Source organism: Canis lupus, chromosome 9 (assembly GCF_003254725.2).
Source record: "Canis lupus dingo isolate Sandy chromosome 9, ASM325472v2, whole genome shotgun sequence".
Classification (NCBI taxonomy): domain Eukaryota; kingdom Metazoa; phylum Chordata; class Mammalia; order Carnivora; family Canidae; genus Canis; species Canis lupus.
Window position 1 is genome coordinate 35,500,641 of NC_064251.1, and position 16,034 is coordinate 35,516,674.

The following is a 16,034-nucleotide window of genomic DNA, read 5'->3' on the forward strand; positions in this document are numbered from 1 at the left end:
GTGGCATTGTTTTTAAAAGAACATATGTCACAAATATTTTTTAAACAACTAGGCTTTGCTTTGAAAGTTCAAAAATGAAATTATATAAATTAATTAGCTTCTGAGTTCTGCCAACTGCCACAAGGACAGAGTGCTTCTATGGGAGAAAAATGGATGAAGTGCTCAAAAACAGCTTGTGGTTTCTTTGCATTTTTACATGAAATTGTCTTTCAGCATTCTTGAAATGTGGGAATGTTTGGAAAAGGTATTTGTTGTGAATCACTTCTTTGTCTGGGACTGAGTATTCAAAACATCTGAATCTATGTGCTCATATTTCCACACTTGATTTTCTTTTTAAAATATATTACACAGCCCTACAGCCTTGGTCTGTCATACAAATGATGAGATTTGTATGTGCAAAATACAAATTATGAATTTATGTTGAGGAATAAAAGCACATCTACATGTAAATGTATTTGTAATTTTTTTTAAGATTTTATTTATTTATTCATGAGAGACACAGAGAAAGAGAGAGAGAGGCAGAGACACAGACAGTGGAAGAAGCAGGCTCCATGCAGGGAGCCTGACGTGGGACTCGATCCCTGGACTCCAGGATCACGCCCTGGGCCGAAGGCAGGCACCAAACCACTGAGCTACCCAGGGATCCCCTATATTTGTAATTTTAAAAGAATGTTTGCTGTATAGATGTGAGTGATTTCTAGATAATATGTGAGAATATTTCTAGATAATATTCTTTTTTATTTTTTAAAATATTTATTTATTCATTCATTCATTCATGAAAGACACAGAGAGAGACACAGAGACATAAGCAGGGAGCCTGATATGGGACTTGATCCTGGGACTCCAGGATCACACCCTGGGCTGAAGGCAGGTGCTCAACCCCTGAGCCACCCAGGCGTCCCCTGAGCCACCCAGACGTCCCTCTTTTTTTTTTTTTTTTTTAAGATTTTATTTATTTATTCATGAGAGACACAGAGAAAGAGGCAGAGACACAGGCAGAGGGAGAAACAGGCTGCTCGCAGAGAACCCAATGTGGGACTCGATTCCTGGACTCCGGGATCATGTCCTGAGCCAAAGGCAGATGCTCAATCCCTGAGCCACCCAGGAGTCCCTAGATAATATTCTTATTTCAAGCTGAAGATTTTAGAACCCTATTAACTACTAAAATAATCTTAACTCTTTTTCTTCCTTTATACCTCACCTTAGACACAGCTAGCAAATGGCAAAATATCTGCTGAATGATACTAAATTCCTGTGGGTCCATTTTTTTTTAATCCAATTCTAATGTGATTTTTTAAAGAAAAGTATATTTGTGAGGTGTTAGCTATAAGTAGTGTAAGCAGAAGGACAGCTGGGTTTGCTTTGAACAGCAACCTGAGATGAATATGAGACCCAACTTACAGAAACATTAGAATACTTGCCTAGCCTTCTGAACAGTCTAGTATTGATCAGGGAACCTATGAAAGCAAGGCTTAAAGCATAATTCCACATAGCTGTAGGTGGTAAATTAAGCTGTTGGATTATATATTTTAACCTTTTTTTTTTTAAATAGATTCCAAATCCTCTATTTGATCTGGCTGGAATAACATGTGGACACTTTCTTGTACCTTTTTGGACTTTCTTTGGTGCAACTCTGATTGGAAAAGCAATAATTAAAATGCATATCCAGGTAATTATACCTTCTGGTTTACTGCCTAATGATGATGAACCCATTAAACAGCATTGAAAATTAATTCCTTTGCTCATTCTAATATGAATTGTTAATATTTGGTTCTGCTTCTTTTGGTTGGTATCTTACTTAGGTATTTAACCATGGAAAGTTACTTGGAGGTTAGTGAATTTGGTGCAGGTTTTCCCTGTCCTTATTGGAAAATTGTGCCACTTTAAGACTTTTCTCCTTGTTTTCTTTCCTTCCTTTTCCTCTCTCCCTTCTTGTCTTTCTTTATTTTACTTTTTGCCTTGTGAAACTGCTCATCCAAGACTATTACCAAGCAAAAATAGTGTTCCTATATAGGAAAATGCACATTATTTTCATTCATAGTTCAAAAATGTCATATTTTTGCTGACCATTAGCTGCGAGAAGATTGCCTTTCACTAATTCTACTTTTCTTTTATACCCCCCAATAATACTCCTCTCAAGGCACCAGTCCTTTACAGAAAACCAGCCAGATGTTAGTGTGGGGGAGAATGGGGGAAAAGAGGAACTCTGAAGAGGTGAAGAGCTGTGGTTGTGGTTAGAGAAGTTAGAATCTGTTATTTTTCAAAGCCAGTCTTAACAAAAGCTTTAGGATAGAGGGGTGTGTGTGTGTACGTATGTATGTATGTGTGTGTGTATATATATATATATATACATATATATACACACACATATGAATAGAAAGAGAATAAAATGGAATGAATATGTACTTCTAGAACTATGATATGAATTACTTTTAAAAGGACAAACTCACTAGAAAAAAATAAAATTTAACTAAAAAGAATTTCTTAATCAGTGATGTTTGCAACACAGAGACATTCACAAAAGGAAAGGCAAGAGCAGTGAGTAATATTTGTGCCCTAATAAGATTCCTTCAAAATTAAAAGTACCTCTGTCCCAAGTTTCATCTTAATACCTCTCTGCCTTCACTTATTAGAAGAGAAGAATGAGACAGAAAAACTTTAGCTAAAAAGAAAAAAAAAAAGAAAAACTTTAGCTGCTTTTACCTGCCCAGTTTCTAATATTAGATTTTGGTATTTGGAGTAAGTTTATTGAGCCTAACAAAAATTTAAAAAAAAAAAAAAAAGTTTATTGAGCCTATCCTCTACTCCTCTGCCATGATAATCACTCACAATTCCAAGGGCATTCCTCCTTCAAGGAATATATTTTCTCCCATTTACATTTAAGTATATTGTTCAATGAAATGAGTTTTTTAATATTGGAATGCTAGTTACTTTGGTAAATACTACAATACCGTATTAGGATTTTTTTTCAAATAATACAGTACGATTGTGAGTAGTAAATTATTTTGCAGTATATCAGAAGATAATTTTGTCTTTGATCTTTTTAGCTCTTTCTGAAGGAAGGGGGAAGCTATCATTTTGCTTTTTAAAAATTATTAATTATTCCTAACAAACAATAACAAATTATTTTAATTCCCTTTATAATAGCAACTTCTCTGAGAATCCATAAGCTTTATGCACCCAGCTTTGTGTAGTAACTGTCTACATAAATTATGGTAAAATGTATTATGCTAAGAGTATTCTGTAGTGATAGGGCATGCAACTTAATCAGATTTTTCATTACAAAATATTAAAAATAGTATATTTTTAAACATTCTCAGTTTTTTTCAAGTTCTGATAATGCTTAATTTTTTTGTATAGTACTTCACACTTTAAACCACTTAGTGTTTATGAGCTGATTTTATTGTTATAATCCTCAGAGAAATTACTACTCCCAATTTGTAATTGTCTTACAAATGCTTAGGAAGTTAATAAGTAATAGTAGCCTAAGAAAATAAGTAACAGCTGAAATTTGAACCTGTGTCTACTGGCTTCAAGTTCAGTGTTCTGTCTGTTCTTTTCAGTTGCCTTCTAAACTATAAATTATTTATGTGATTAAAGAAACTGAATTGTTTACTGTCTGCAATTTATCAGGACCTGTGCCATGCAATGTGCATTGGTCATCTCAAAACAATCCTGTGAGATGGTTATTATCCGTATTTTCATACATAGGCGAACTGATTGTTAGAGAAGACAAAAATTCTTCTTGTGCCTAAAGCCCTGGAATTCGGGATGCCTGGGTGACCCAGCAGTTGAGCGTCTGCCTTTGGCTCAGGGTGTAATCCTGGGATCCAGGATCGAGTCCCGCAGTGGGTTCCCTGCGAGAAGCCTGTTTCTCCCTCTGCCTATGTCTCTGGCTCTCTCTCTGTGTCTCTCATGAATAAATAAATAAATCTAAAACAAATAAACAAACCTGGAATTCAAACCAAACTCTATAAATTTAAAGCTATACCCAATATATATGTGGAAAGAAAAAAAGAAAGCCAAAATCCTTTTACATTTCTGAAAGCAGAGAATCTGAGTTCCTTCACTAAACTGAGACCATGGATATGTTTGCTGTGTTCCATTGTACAATGGATACAGACTTTCTAAAGGCATGTCACTTGATGTACATCCAGATGAGCTCCAGGCAACAAACATTTCTCATTCTTTGGGTAAGCAATAGTAACACATAATATGAATATTTTAACTGTTTCTGAAGTAACTAGAGGGAAACCCCAGATACAGATTTTTCTGTAATCTAGTAAACCCATTTTTTTTTTCTGGTTCTTTTCCCCTTTTCTTCAGCCTAAAGTAGTCAAAAATATTGTCATTTTTATTAATATCTTGCTATTTGTTAAACTTCCCCTAAAAACTTCAAAGTAGCTGGGGCAGCTGGGTAGCTCAGTGGTTAAGTGTGCCTTCCCTTCAGGTCATGATCACGGGGTTCTGGGTTCAAGTCCCACATCAGGCTCCTCGCGGGGAATCTTCTTCTCCCTCTGCCTATGTCTCTGCCTCTCTGTGTGTCTCTCATGAGTAAATAAATAAAATCTTTAAAAATTTTCAAATTAGGGGCAGCCCCGGTGGCGCAGTGGTTTAGCGCCTCCTGCAGCCCAGGGTGTGATCCTAGAGACCCGGGATCGAGTCCCATGTTGGGCTCTCTGCATGGAGCCTGCTTCTCCCTCAGCCTGTGTCTCTGCCTCTCTCTCTCTCTCTCTCTCTGTGTCTCTCTGTGTCTCTCATGAATAAATAAATAAATAAAACCTTTAAAAAAAATTTTTTTTTCAAATTAGACCACCTTGTAATATCAGATTGGGATTTCCAAAGTCGTTATATTTATACTCATACTTAATATTTCACATACACTATAACTTTCTCACTGTGTGTATTATTTCTTGCCTCTTTATCTTTCCACCACAGACACATAGAAATATAAGCTCCATGAAGGTAGAGAGTTTTGTCTTTGGCTCACTGAGGTATTCTAGTGCCTAGAATATATCATGTGACTTGTAGTAGACAGTAAATTTTTTTAAAGATTTTTTTTAACATTTTATTTAAAATCCGGGACCCCAGGATCACACCCTGGGCTGAAGGCAGGCACTAAACTGCTAAGCCACCCAGGCTGCCCAAAGATTTTATTTTTAAGTGATCTGTACACCCAATGTGGGGCTCAAACTCACAACCCTGAGGTCAAAAGTCCCATGCACTACTGAGTGAGCCAACCAGGCACCACTCAGTAAATTTGAGTTTTTTTGAGATTTCATTAATTTGGGGTACCTGAGTGGCTCAGTGGTTGAACATCTGCTTTTGGCTCAGGTCGTGATCCTGGGGTCTTGGGATTAAGTCCCACATCAGGCTTCCTGCAGGAAGCCTACTTCTCCCTTTGCCTATGTCTCTGCCTCTCTCTGTTGTCTCTTATGAATAAATAAATAAAAATCTTAAAAGAATTAGTTTGAGGGAAAGAAAGAGAGTATGCACAAGCGTGAGCAGGGAAAGGGGTAGGGGAGAGAGACTCTCAAGCAGACTTTGTGCTAAGTGCAGGGCCCTATGCAGGGCTCAATCCCACAGTGCTTATTAGATCGTGACCCAAGCTGAAACCAGGAGTCAGATGCTCAACTGACTGAGCCACCCCGGCACCCCACCCTACTAATAAATAAATTTTTAATAAATGAATATAAGATTTTTCATTCTATTGAAGGACCTTCTTTTTTTTTTTTTTTTTTTTTTTTTTTTTTAAAGATTTTATTTATTTATTCATGATAGTCACAGAGAGAGAGAGAGAGAGAGGCAGAGACACAGGCAGAGGGAGAAACAGGCTCCATGCACCGGGAGCCCGACGTGGGATTCGATCCCGGGTCTCCAGGATCGCGCCCTGGGCCAAAGGCAGGCGCCAAACCGCTGCGCCACCCAGGGATCCCAGGACCTTCTTTTATAAATAGTTTCTTCTTTGTTCATTCTGGCACTGTTAGTTTTCTACGCCCATATCTTTTTTTTTTTTTTTTTCCCTACTCAACCCTTTCCTCTACACACATGGTTGAGTGGGCTATTTGGTGGTCTATGGTTTTTGTTTACTTGGTAGAATCTCCACTCTGACCTCTAGCCCGAATGACTCTGAGATGAGACATATGTTCTTAAATATCTGACACATTTATGTCTTACCCAGCACAGTGAATTTTCAAGCTGTTACATATAAAAAGAAAGTCAAAGTCTTGTTTTGTTTTCAAGCAATGGAATTATGCAATTATCTGGGCATTGGCTTATTTTCAATGTTAGGAAATTATGGTAGGGAAAACTCATGGTGGTGAAATCACTGAGAGACAAAACTATTAGCTCTAATTCTTAGTGAAAGATTTATAGCTCCAATGGCTGGCTTTTATAGAAACTAGAAGGATCCCTATATATGAGTGCTTTTCTCCCTAAATAATCTGTAATAATTGTCTTGTTAGTTTCATAATCTTCATACACCATGTGTATAACTGTTTATGAAATCATCATCCATCTTGTAACTATTTTTAACATCTATATGCTTTTTTTTTCATAAGATAGGTAGTATCTTTTTTAAATTGTTACATAAACAGGGACAACTGGGTGGCTCGGTTGCTTGAGCATCTATCTGCCTTTGACTCAAGTCATGATCCCAGCATCCTGGTATTGAGCCCACATTGGCCTCCCCACTCCTTGGGGAGTCTGCTTCTGCTTCTCCCTCTACCCTTCCCCCTGCTTATGCTCTCTCTGTCAAATAAATAAAATAATAAATACATACATACATACGTACATACATACTTCAAAAAAATAATTGGGGCAGCCGCGGTGGCACAGCAGTTTAGCACCGCCTGCAGCCCAGGTTGTGATCCTGGAGACCCGGGATCGAGTCCCACATCGGCCTCCCTGCATGGAGCCTGCTTCTCCCTCTGCCTGTGTCTCTGCCTCTCTCTCTCTGTGTCTCTCATGAATAAATAATAATAAAATAATAATAATAATAATAATAATAATAATAATAATAATAATAATTGAGTTGAGGATATTTGCTACCTGTTAGCACTAAATGCATCTTTACTTATAACTAAAGTATCAGCATCTTTACTTAATGGAGAGTACTGGGGCACATGGGTGGCTCATTTGGTTAAGCTTTTGCCTTCAGCTCAGGTCATGGTCTCAGAGTCCAGGGATCGAGCCCCACATCTGGCTCCTTACTCAGCGGGGAATCTGCTTCTCCCTCTCCTTCAGCCCCTACCCCCTGCTTGTGCACACACTCTCTCTTCTCTCAAATAAATAAATCTTTAAAAAAAAAAAAAAAAGGAGAGTACTTCAGTAGCACCAAATTGAAAATGACCCAATTCTGATCATGATTCTCAGTAACCCATTGATGCTTTTGCTTGTACATAAGCCTAAAAGTCCAAGATCATTCAGGTTCTGAGAATGAAACTTTTGTAATAACTTCTATAAACTTTCAACGAAGGATGTACAGGCTTTTCAGGATCCTCTGGATTAGATTTAACCCAGACCCATGTCCTCAGTTTGACCAGCTTTAATTTTGGTAATGGCTGTGTGGGAACCCATGACTTCAGTTTGTATACTCCACTCTAAGATCCATAGTACATGTGGAATGTCCACCCAGCCTTGGGTTTCATGACTCACATTTTTCCTTCAGACATAGTCATGTATCCTGTAAGACTTGATTCGTGCTTAAGGAAAAACATCTTTAAAATACAAAGTAGGTAGCATTTGCGAGGCAAGTGGTGTTTTTGTTTGTTTTTTTTTTTAAGAATTTTAAAAATTGTATTTGGAGCAGCACCTCGCCTTTTTAGACTCTTAACAGATTATTAATTTATATTGAGGTTTTCTGATAACAGATACTTATTTTAACTGGTATTTTCTCTACAGAAAATCTTCGTTATAATAACATTCAGCAAACACATAGTGGAGCAGATGGTGGCTTTCATTGGGTGAGTAATTATTTGTGGATTAATATTAATGTCATCACTGTTCAAATAGAAGAAAATGTATAAAAAATTTTATTGGGACAGAATTTTTCTGATACCTTTTTATTTTTTGAGGAGAAATCTTTTGCCCTGTTATTAGTTAAATTGAAGACTTTCTTACCCTACAGCAGGGAAAGATGAAATTTAAATAATCCTTATTTTAGATTTTTAATTAAATGTTAATTTTAAAGCCATAGAATTCTTGATTTAAAAAAAACTGAAGTTTGAGACTGTTGCTCCTCCAAAAAAATAAGAAATCCTCTTTATATAAAAGACATGTGTGTATTATTACAGTTTAATTGTGCTTTAGTACAATGCTATGATTTTTAGCCAAAATTGGATGCCAGATACACAGTTGCATTTAATTTAAATATAAATCTTACATAAAAATCAATATTTCGTTAAATAAGGCATAAGATGGTATAATATTACAAAATATGTCAGTTATGAACCTATTACTTCACTAGAGAAAAAATCGGCCATTTTAAAAGGCTAGACTATCCAAAGCTTTTATTTTTGTGTTTATATTTTTTTAGTATATGTGCTGCCGAAGCGAGCACTATTTTTGTGTTTATAGTTGTGAGTAAAGTCAGTTACAATTTATGCTTTAAATGGTAATGTCACATACTTGTAGAGTACTTTGATAAAACAGTAGACTCTTTGGTTAGTCAAATTAATTATCAACTAGAATGGGAATACTGTCAGATAATGAAACTTTTTTTATGTATTTTTTTTTATTCAATGTTTATAGGTGAAAGGTTTTCTTTTCCTTTAATAGTTTAACTGGTCAAGGGCACCTGGCTGGCTCAGTCCATAGAGCTGGCAACTCTTGATCTCTGGGTTGTGAGTTTGAGCCCCACATCGGGTGTAGGGATTAGTTAAAAATAAAATCTTAAAAAAGATTAACTGCCCAATGGTAGAAAGTACTCTTTATGTAATTTTACCATAAATCTTTATCTCAAAAGCCATTTATAAAACAAAACTTCTGGGGATGCCTGGGTGGCTCAGTGGTTAAGCATCTGCCTTTGGCCCAGGACATGATCCTGGAGTCCTGGGATCGAGTCCCACATCAGGCTCCCTGCATGGAGCCTGCTTCTCTCTCTGCCTATGTCTCTGCCTCTCTCTGTGTGTGTCTCTCATGAATAAATAAAATCTTTTTAAAAAATAAAAAAAATTTAAAAATTAAAACACTTATGAAAATTTTTGCTATTTAAAAAAAATTGCCATTTGGAAGTGAGTTCATGAGTATTAGTTTTATTCTTTAAACCGTGTATTTTATATATATATATATATGTATATGTGTATATTCTCTTCTATATATGATATATTTTACAATAAAATAGTATTTAATATTTTCTATTATGGTTTTAATATAATAATTGAAGAAAAACATATTTTTGAGAATATACTCAGTGGGGCCAGCTACTGGTTTTATTACTTCCTAATCTTCTGATTATAAATGTGGATTATAGCTTGTCCATCAAAATGTAATTACTCTAGTTTTTTGTTCTCTGGATCCTTATAAATAACTGGTTTATAAGTTACCATACATCACATTCAGAAACCAAGCAGAAATATTCTTTTTCCTTATTTTTAAATACAAAGAAGACATTTCATCTGTTTTTAGAGCTATTATTCCACCTCTAGAATTCCAAAGGGCCTAGAGCTGAGTACTACACAAACCCAGAAGTTACCTGAGTGACTGTGGATGTAGCACTATACCTTCTTCCCTTCTCCTGTTCCAAAGCTGAGCATTTGTAAAAGGAAGTTTTTCCAGGCACGTAGCAGCTCTATCCATCGGGGCATCCCACTCTTGATTTGGCTCAGGTCATGATCTCAAGTGTCATGGGATCAAGCCTCCCAGTGGATTTCATGCTCAGCAGGGAGTCTGCTTAAAGATTCTCTACCTCTGCCCCTTCCCCCCACTTGCTTACATGTGCATGCACACTCTATATATACAATAAACAATAAATTAATCTTTAAAAGGGGGGCAGTTTTTCAGCATTTTATACATACTCACTACCACTATCTTCTGTGTCCCCAGCCTTTGGAGTTTCTAAAAAGCTAGATTAGGTAACTACCTATCTTATCTACACACATCAAGTTACATTCCCTTCCAGTCTGTTCTCCATACTGCAGTTAGTAACATTTTAAAAATATTAATCTGAAAAAAAATAAATAAATAGATAAAAAAAATAAAAGTATTAATCTGAGTATGTCACTGCCACTGTCCTTCCTCCAGCTCCTCATCTTCTTAAAACCCTTTTCTTGGGATCCCTGGGTGGCGCAGCGGTTTGGCGCCTGCCTTTGGCCCAGGGCGCGATCCTGGAGACCCGGGATTGAGTCCCACGTCGGGCTCCTGGTGCATGGAGCCTGCTTCTCTCTCTGCCTGTGTCTCTGCCTCTCTTTCTCTCTGTGACTTAAATAATAAATAAAATATTTAAAAAAAAAAAAAAAAAACCCTTTTCTTCGTTTTTTGTTTGTTTGTTTGTTTGTTTGTTTTACTTTCTTAAGATAAAGCTAAAATATTGTCTAGAGAGCCTTGTATGATATATTGCATATAATTTTCTTTTCTTGAGTCTTCCATCTATGGTCTTTACTTGCTTGTGGTTTTTCCTTTGCCTAGTTCAGGGTTTCTTAACCTTTGCACTATTGACATTTTAGGCCAGCTAGTTCTTTGTTGTGGGAGAGTATTCTATGCATTGTAAGATACTTAATTGCATCCTGTCCTCTTACTCACTAGATGGTACTAGTATCTCCTAGCCATGACAATCAAAAATGTCTGCAGACATTACCAAATATCCTAATGCACTTATGCCTCCACTACCTCCACCAACCCCACTGAGAATCATTGGCCCAGATAATGCCATTCATTCATTCATTCATTCATTCACTCATTCATTCATTTATTCATTTTAAGTGGGTTCCGTGCCCAGCACAGAACCCAACACAGGGTTTGAACTCATGGCCCTGCGATCAAGACCTGAACTGAGGGGATCCCTGGGTGGCTCTGCGGTTTAGCGCCTGCCTTTGGCCCAGAGCGTGATCATGGAGTCCCAGGATCAAGTCCCGCGTTGGGCTCCCTGCGTGGGGCCTGCTTCTCCCTCTGCCTGTGTCTCTGCCCACCCTCCTTTCTCTCTCTCTCTCTCTCTCTCTCTATCATGAATAAATAAAATCTTAAAAAAAAAAAAAAGACCTGAGTTGAGGTCAAGAGTCAGATGCTTAACCAACTGAACCATCCAGGCACCCCTATATAACATCCTTTAGATTTCAACTATTATATTAACAAAATGCCTTCCCTAACTGCAATCAGATATCCTCTTTTCTAGGGACATCTGTTCATAACAGTATGTACTACATGCATTGACAGTTGTGTTTTTACATTTATGTTTGAGGGTATGTGATTATTATATTGTATCTATAGCACCTAGAATGATAAATATATAATGGATATAATGAACACAGGGTGCCCATGTAAAGATCTGGCTGATAAGAATTAGCATATCATTTCATAGCCCAGAATCTTCTGTTTTCCCAGCCTTTGGAGTTTCTCAAGTTATATAACTTATCTACAGTAAACAGAAATAATAGGATCTTTATAATCTTAGGCCAACAAATTAAAGTTAGAATTTCTTTTTTTTTTTAAGATTTTATTTATTTATTCATGAGAGAACAGAGAGAGAGGCAGAGACACAGGCAGAGGGAGCTGCAGACTCCATCTGCAGGGAGCCCCATGCGGGACCCATCCTGGGACTCCAGGATCACACCCTGGGATGAAGGCAGGCGCCACCGCTGAGCCACCCAGGGATCCCCTAAAGTTAGAATTTCTTATGGTTTTCAAAAGTAGTTATTTCTTACCTTTAATATCTCATCTAGCACAGCCTTCAAAAAAATCTAGTGGTGGGCAGCCCAGGTGGCTCAGCGGTTTAGCACCACCTTTACCCCAGGGTGTGATCCTGGAGACCTGGGATCAAGTCCCATGTCAGGCTCCCTGCATGGAGCCTGCTTCTCCCTCTGCCTGTGTCTCCCTCTGCCTTTGTCTCTGCCTCTCTCTCTGTGTGTCTCTCATGAATAAATAGATAAAATCTTTAAAAAAAAAAGTCTAGTGGTTCTTTTTTTTTTTTTTAAGATTTCATTTTTAAGTAATCTCTATACCCAAACCCAACATGGAGCTTGAACTCACAACCTCAGGATCAAAAGTTGTATGTTCCTCCAAATAAACCAGCCAGTGACCCAGTGATTCTTCCTTCTTTCTTTTTTTTTTTTTAAGATATTATTTATTTATTTTTTTTAATTTTTATTTATTTATGATAGTCACAGAGAGAGAGAGAGAGAGAGAGAGAGAGGCAGAGACACAGGCAGAGGGAGAAGCAGGCTCCATGCACCGGGAGCCCGACGTGGGACTCGATCCTGGATCTCCAGGATCATGCCCTGGGCCAAAGGCAGGCGCTAAACCGCTGCCCCACCCAGGGATCCCAGATATTATTTATTTATTTATTTGAGAGAGAGCATGAGCAAGGGGAGGGCCAGAGGGAGAAGCAGGCTCCCACTGAGCAGGGATCCTGATGCAAGGTTCCATCCCAGGACCCAGGGATCATGACCTCAACCTAAAGCAGATGTTCAACCAACTGACAGCTGAGCCACCCAGGTGCCCCTGATTCTTCCTTCTTAAAGATGGTTTTGCATAAAGTTATCCTAAGATATTCAAGACCTGCTAGAATCCAATCTTTATTGAATTAAAGGGGTGGTATTATATATATTTTTTAAGATTTTACTTATTCATGAGAGATACAGAGAGACAGAGACACAGGCAGAGGGAGAAGCAGGCTCCACACAGGGAGCCCAATATAGGACTCGATCCTGGGAATCTGGGATTATGCCCCGAGCCAAAGGCAGACACTCAACCGCTGAGCCACCCAGGCGTCCAGTGGTATCATATTTTTAAAATTGTTTTCAGGAGATAGATACTGGAATGTCTTGATATCCTCATCTTTTCCCCAGTGTTATCCACAAGGATTATCTCATCAACTTCTTTTCTAGATAACGTATTAAACAGTATAATCAGACTTAGCAGATGATAATAATTCTTTATTACCAGATACCAATTGGTATATTTTTCATATCTGTCAGGAAAAAATAATCTTCTAATCAGATACAACAGTTGTGCTTGACATGATTGGTTTTCCCATATTTTGAAGTAGGAAATGCTTTTAAATACAAGTGTTCGGGATCCCTGGGTGGTGCAGCGGTTTGGCGCCTGCCTTTGGCCCAGGCCGTGATCCTGGAGACCTGGGATCGAATCCCACGTCGGGCTCCCGGTGCATGGAGCCTGCTTCTCCCTCTGCCTATGTCTCTGCCTCTCTCTCTCTGTGACTATCATAAATAATAAATTAAAAAAAATTTTTAATAAATAAATAAATACAAGTGTTCAAATGGAAGTACCTAAGTGACTTGGTTAAGCATCTGCCTTCGGCTCAGGTCATGATTCCAGGGTCCTGGGATTGAGTCCTGCATCAGGCTCCCTGCTTGGTGGGGAGTCTGCTTCTCCCTCTACCCCAATCCCCTGCTAGTGACTTCTCTCTGTCATACTCTCTCTTTCCCTCTCAAATAAATAAATAAAATCTTAAAAAATAAAACAACACAAGTATTCAAATGAAAAATAGACTCACCAAGCCTAGACTGAAAATTAAAGTTCAATAAGGAGAATGAATTTTTAGTAGTCATAAATTGATTATTATAAATCATAATAAGTAGTTTAGCAATTTATTTCAGAAAAGAGAAGTTAAATTGACTCCCTTGACCCATTGCTGAGTTGAACCAAAAATAGTACCTCTAGCTTGCTGTAATAATATTATCTTCTGATTGTTAGTTGTCTCTCTTTACACTATTGAACTATAAATCATTTAGCACTTGATCAAACTAAACTAGTAAAGTTTGGAATATAGCCTTTTGAAGGATATTTTGAAGCTATATATAGTTTTATTTTTTATTATTATTATTTTTTTAAAGATTTTATTTATTTATTCATGAGAGACACAGAGAGAGAGAGAGGCAGAGACACAGGCAAAGGGAGAAGCAGGCTCTATGCAGGGAGCCTGACGTGGGACTTGATCCCGGGTCTCCAGGATCGTGCCCTGGGCTGAAGGGAGCACTAAACCGCTGAGCCACCAGGGCTGCCCTAGTTTTATATATATAAAAACAACTATGGGAGTGATGAGTTACAATTATAGAGAAAAAAAATCAAAAGACAAGACCAAGAAAAGCAACAACTCAAATTTAAAATGATGATATACTAAGACAAGGAAGAATGAAAAATGAACCCAAACAGTAAAGAAGAGCTAGGAAGTAGAATATGAATAGTGTGCATAGCCTTTGAACAAAATAAATTGAGATTTGAATATGAACTCTGCCCCAAACCAGTTATTTAACTTCTCTCTGCATCCACTTCTATTTGCTCTTTTTCAAATAATACATCTTTCTTTTTTCAAAAAAGATACAGAGCAGCCTGGGTGGCTCAGCGGTTTAGCGCTTGCCTTTGGCCCAGGGCATGATCCTGGAGTCCCGGGATCGAGTCCCACGTCGGGCTCCCTGCGTGGAGCCTGCGTCTCCCTCTGCCTGTGTCTCTGCCTCTTTCTCTCTGGATCTCTCATGAATAAATAAATAAAATATTTTAAAAAAATAAAAAATAAAAAAAAGATACATTTATTTATTTGAATGAGTGAGCAGGAAGAGGGGGAGAGGAGGGACAGAAGGAGAGAGAGAATCCCAAGCTGACCCCCCCGCTGAGCACAGAGCCCACACAGGGCTCCTTCCCACAATCCTCAGATCATGACCTGAGCTGAAGTCAAGAGTGAGATGCTTAACCTACTGAGCTATTCAGGCACCCCTCAAACAGTATGTTTCTTTGGGTAGCATTTCTTCTCTAGTTCAGGAGGCAACTGACAACCTTTCCAACTTCCAAACAAACGGAAATGTCCTGTATAAAAATATTTTACAGTTTAGTTGAAGCATACTCATATCAGTGATATAACATTCCAAGGCATGTGGATTTTTAAAACGCCTTCAGTCTCAGTTTTTTCTTGCCTGTGGGGTTTTTTTTGTTTTGTTTTGTTTTTGCCTATGTTTTTAGTCTTATTTCCAGTTTCTGTTGACTGTTAGAAAGGTAGACTTTTAAGTGACTATATTGTGTACTCTCAGGGAGGATTGAGGGAAAGCCTAAATCCTGACCTTTAACTAGGATGAAGTTTTGTGTTTTTTTTTTTAAGATTTTATTTATTCGGGATCCCTGGGTGGCGCAGCGGTTTGGCGCCTGCCTTTGGCCCAGGGCGCGATCCTGGAGACCTGGAATCAAATCCCACGTCGGGCTCCTGGTGCATGGAGCCTGCTTCTCCCTCTGCCTGTGTCTCTGCCTCTCTCTCTCACTGCGTGCCTATCATTAAAAAATATATATATATATATATATAAATATATATATATTTTTTATTTATTCATTCATGAGAGACACACAGAGAGAGAGAGAGAGAGAGAGAGGCAGAGACACAGGAAGAGGGAGAAGCAGGCTCCACGCAGGAGGCCCGATGCGGGACTCGACCCCAGGTCTCCAGGATCATGCCCTGGACCGAAGGCAGGCACTAAACCACTGAGCCACCAGGGATTCCCCTTTTTTAAAAAAAAATTATTTATTTATTCATGAGAGAGAGAGAGAGAGGCAGAGACACAGGCAGAGGGAGAAAGGATGAAGTTTTTCATCAAAGATTGTACAAATAATTCTTGAGGATATTAATATCTATTTTTATTTTTTTAAAGCGATCTTTGCATTTTTTTAAAAGATTTTATTTATTTATTCATGAGAGAGAGAGAGAGAGAGAGAGAGAGAGGCAGAGGCAGAGGGAGAAACAGGCTCCATGCAGGGAGCCGTACACCGGACTCAATCCCAGGTCTCCAGGATCATGCCCTGGGCCGAAGGTGGCACTAAACCGCTGAGCCACCTGGCCTTCCCCAAGGATATTAATTTCTAAATTAATTTATTTATGT

At 38.2% G+C, this 16,034-nt stretch overlaps 1 protein-coding gene across 7 annotated transcripts in view; it reads left to right on the forward strand.

Annotated features, from left to right (window-relative positions):
- VMP1 (vacuole membrane protein 1) overlaps positions 1-16,034 on the forward strand; it is a 144,421-nt gene that overhangs the window by 108,528 nt on the left and 19,859 nt on the right. For 6 of the 7 annotated variants that reach the window (XM_025440664.3, XM_049114166.1, XM_025440665.3 and 3 more), the window contains 2 exons: positions 1,553-1,669; positions 7,903-7,964. In XM_025440664.3, coding sequence (XP_025296449.1) covers positions 1,553-1,669; positions 7,903-7,964 — 179 coding nt within the window. The remainder of the gene's footprint in view (positions 1-1,552; positions 1,670-7,902; positions 7,965-16,034) is intronic. The other variant, XM_049114165.1, reaches the window with a different exon arrangement.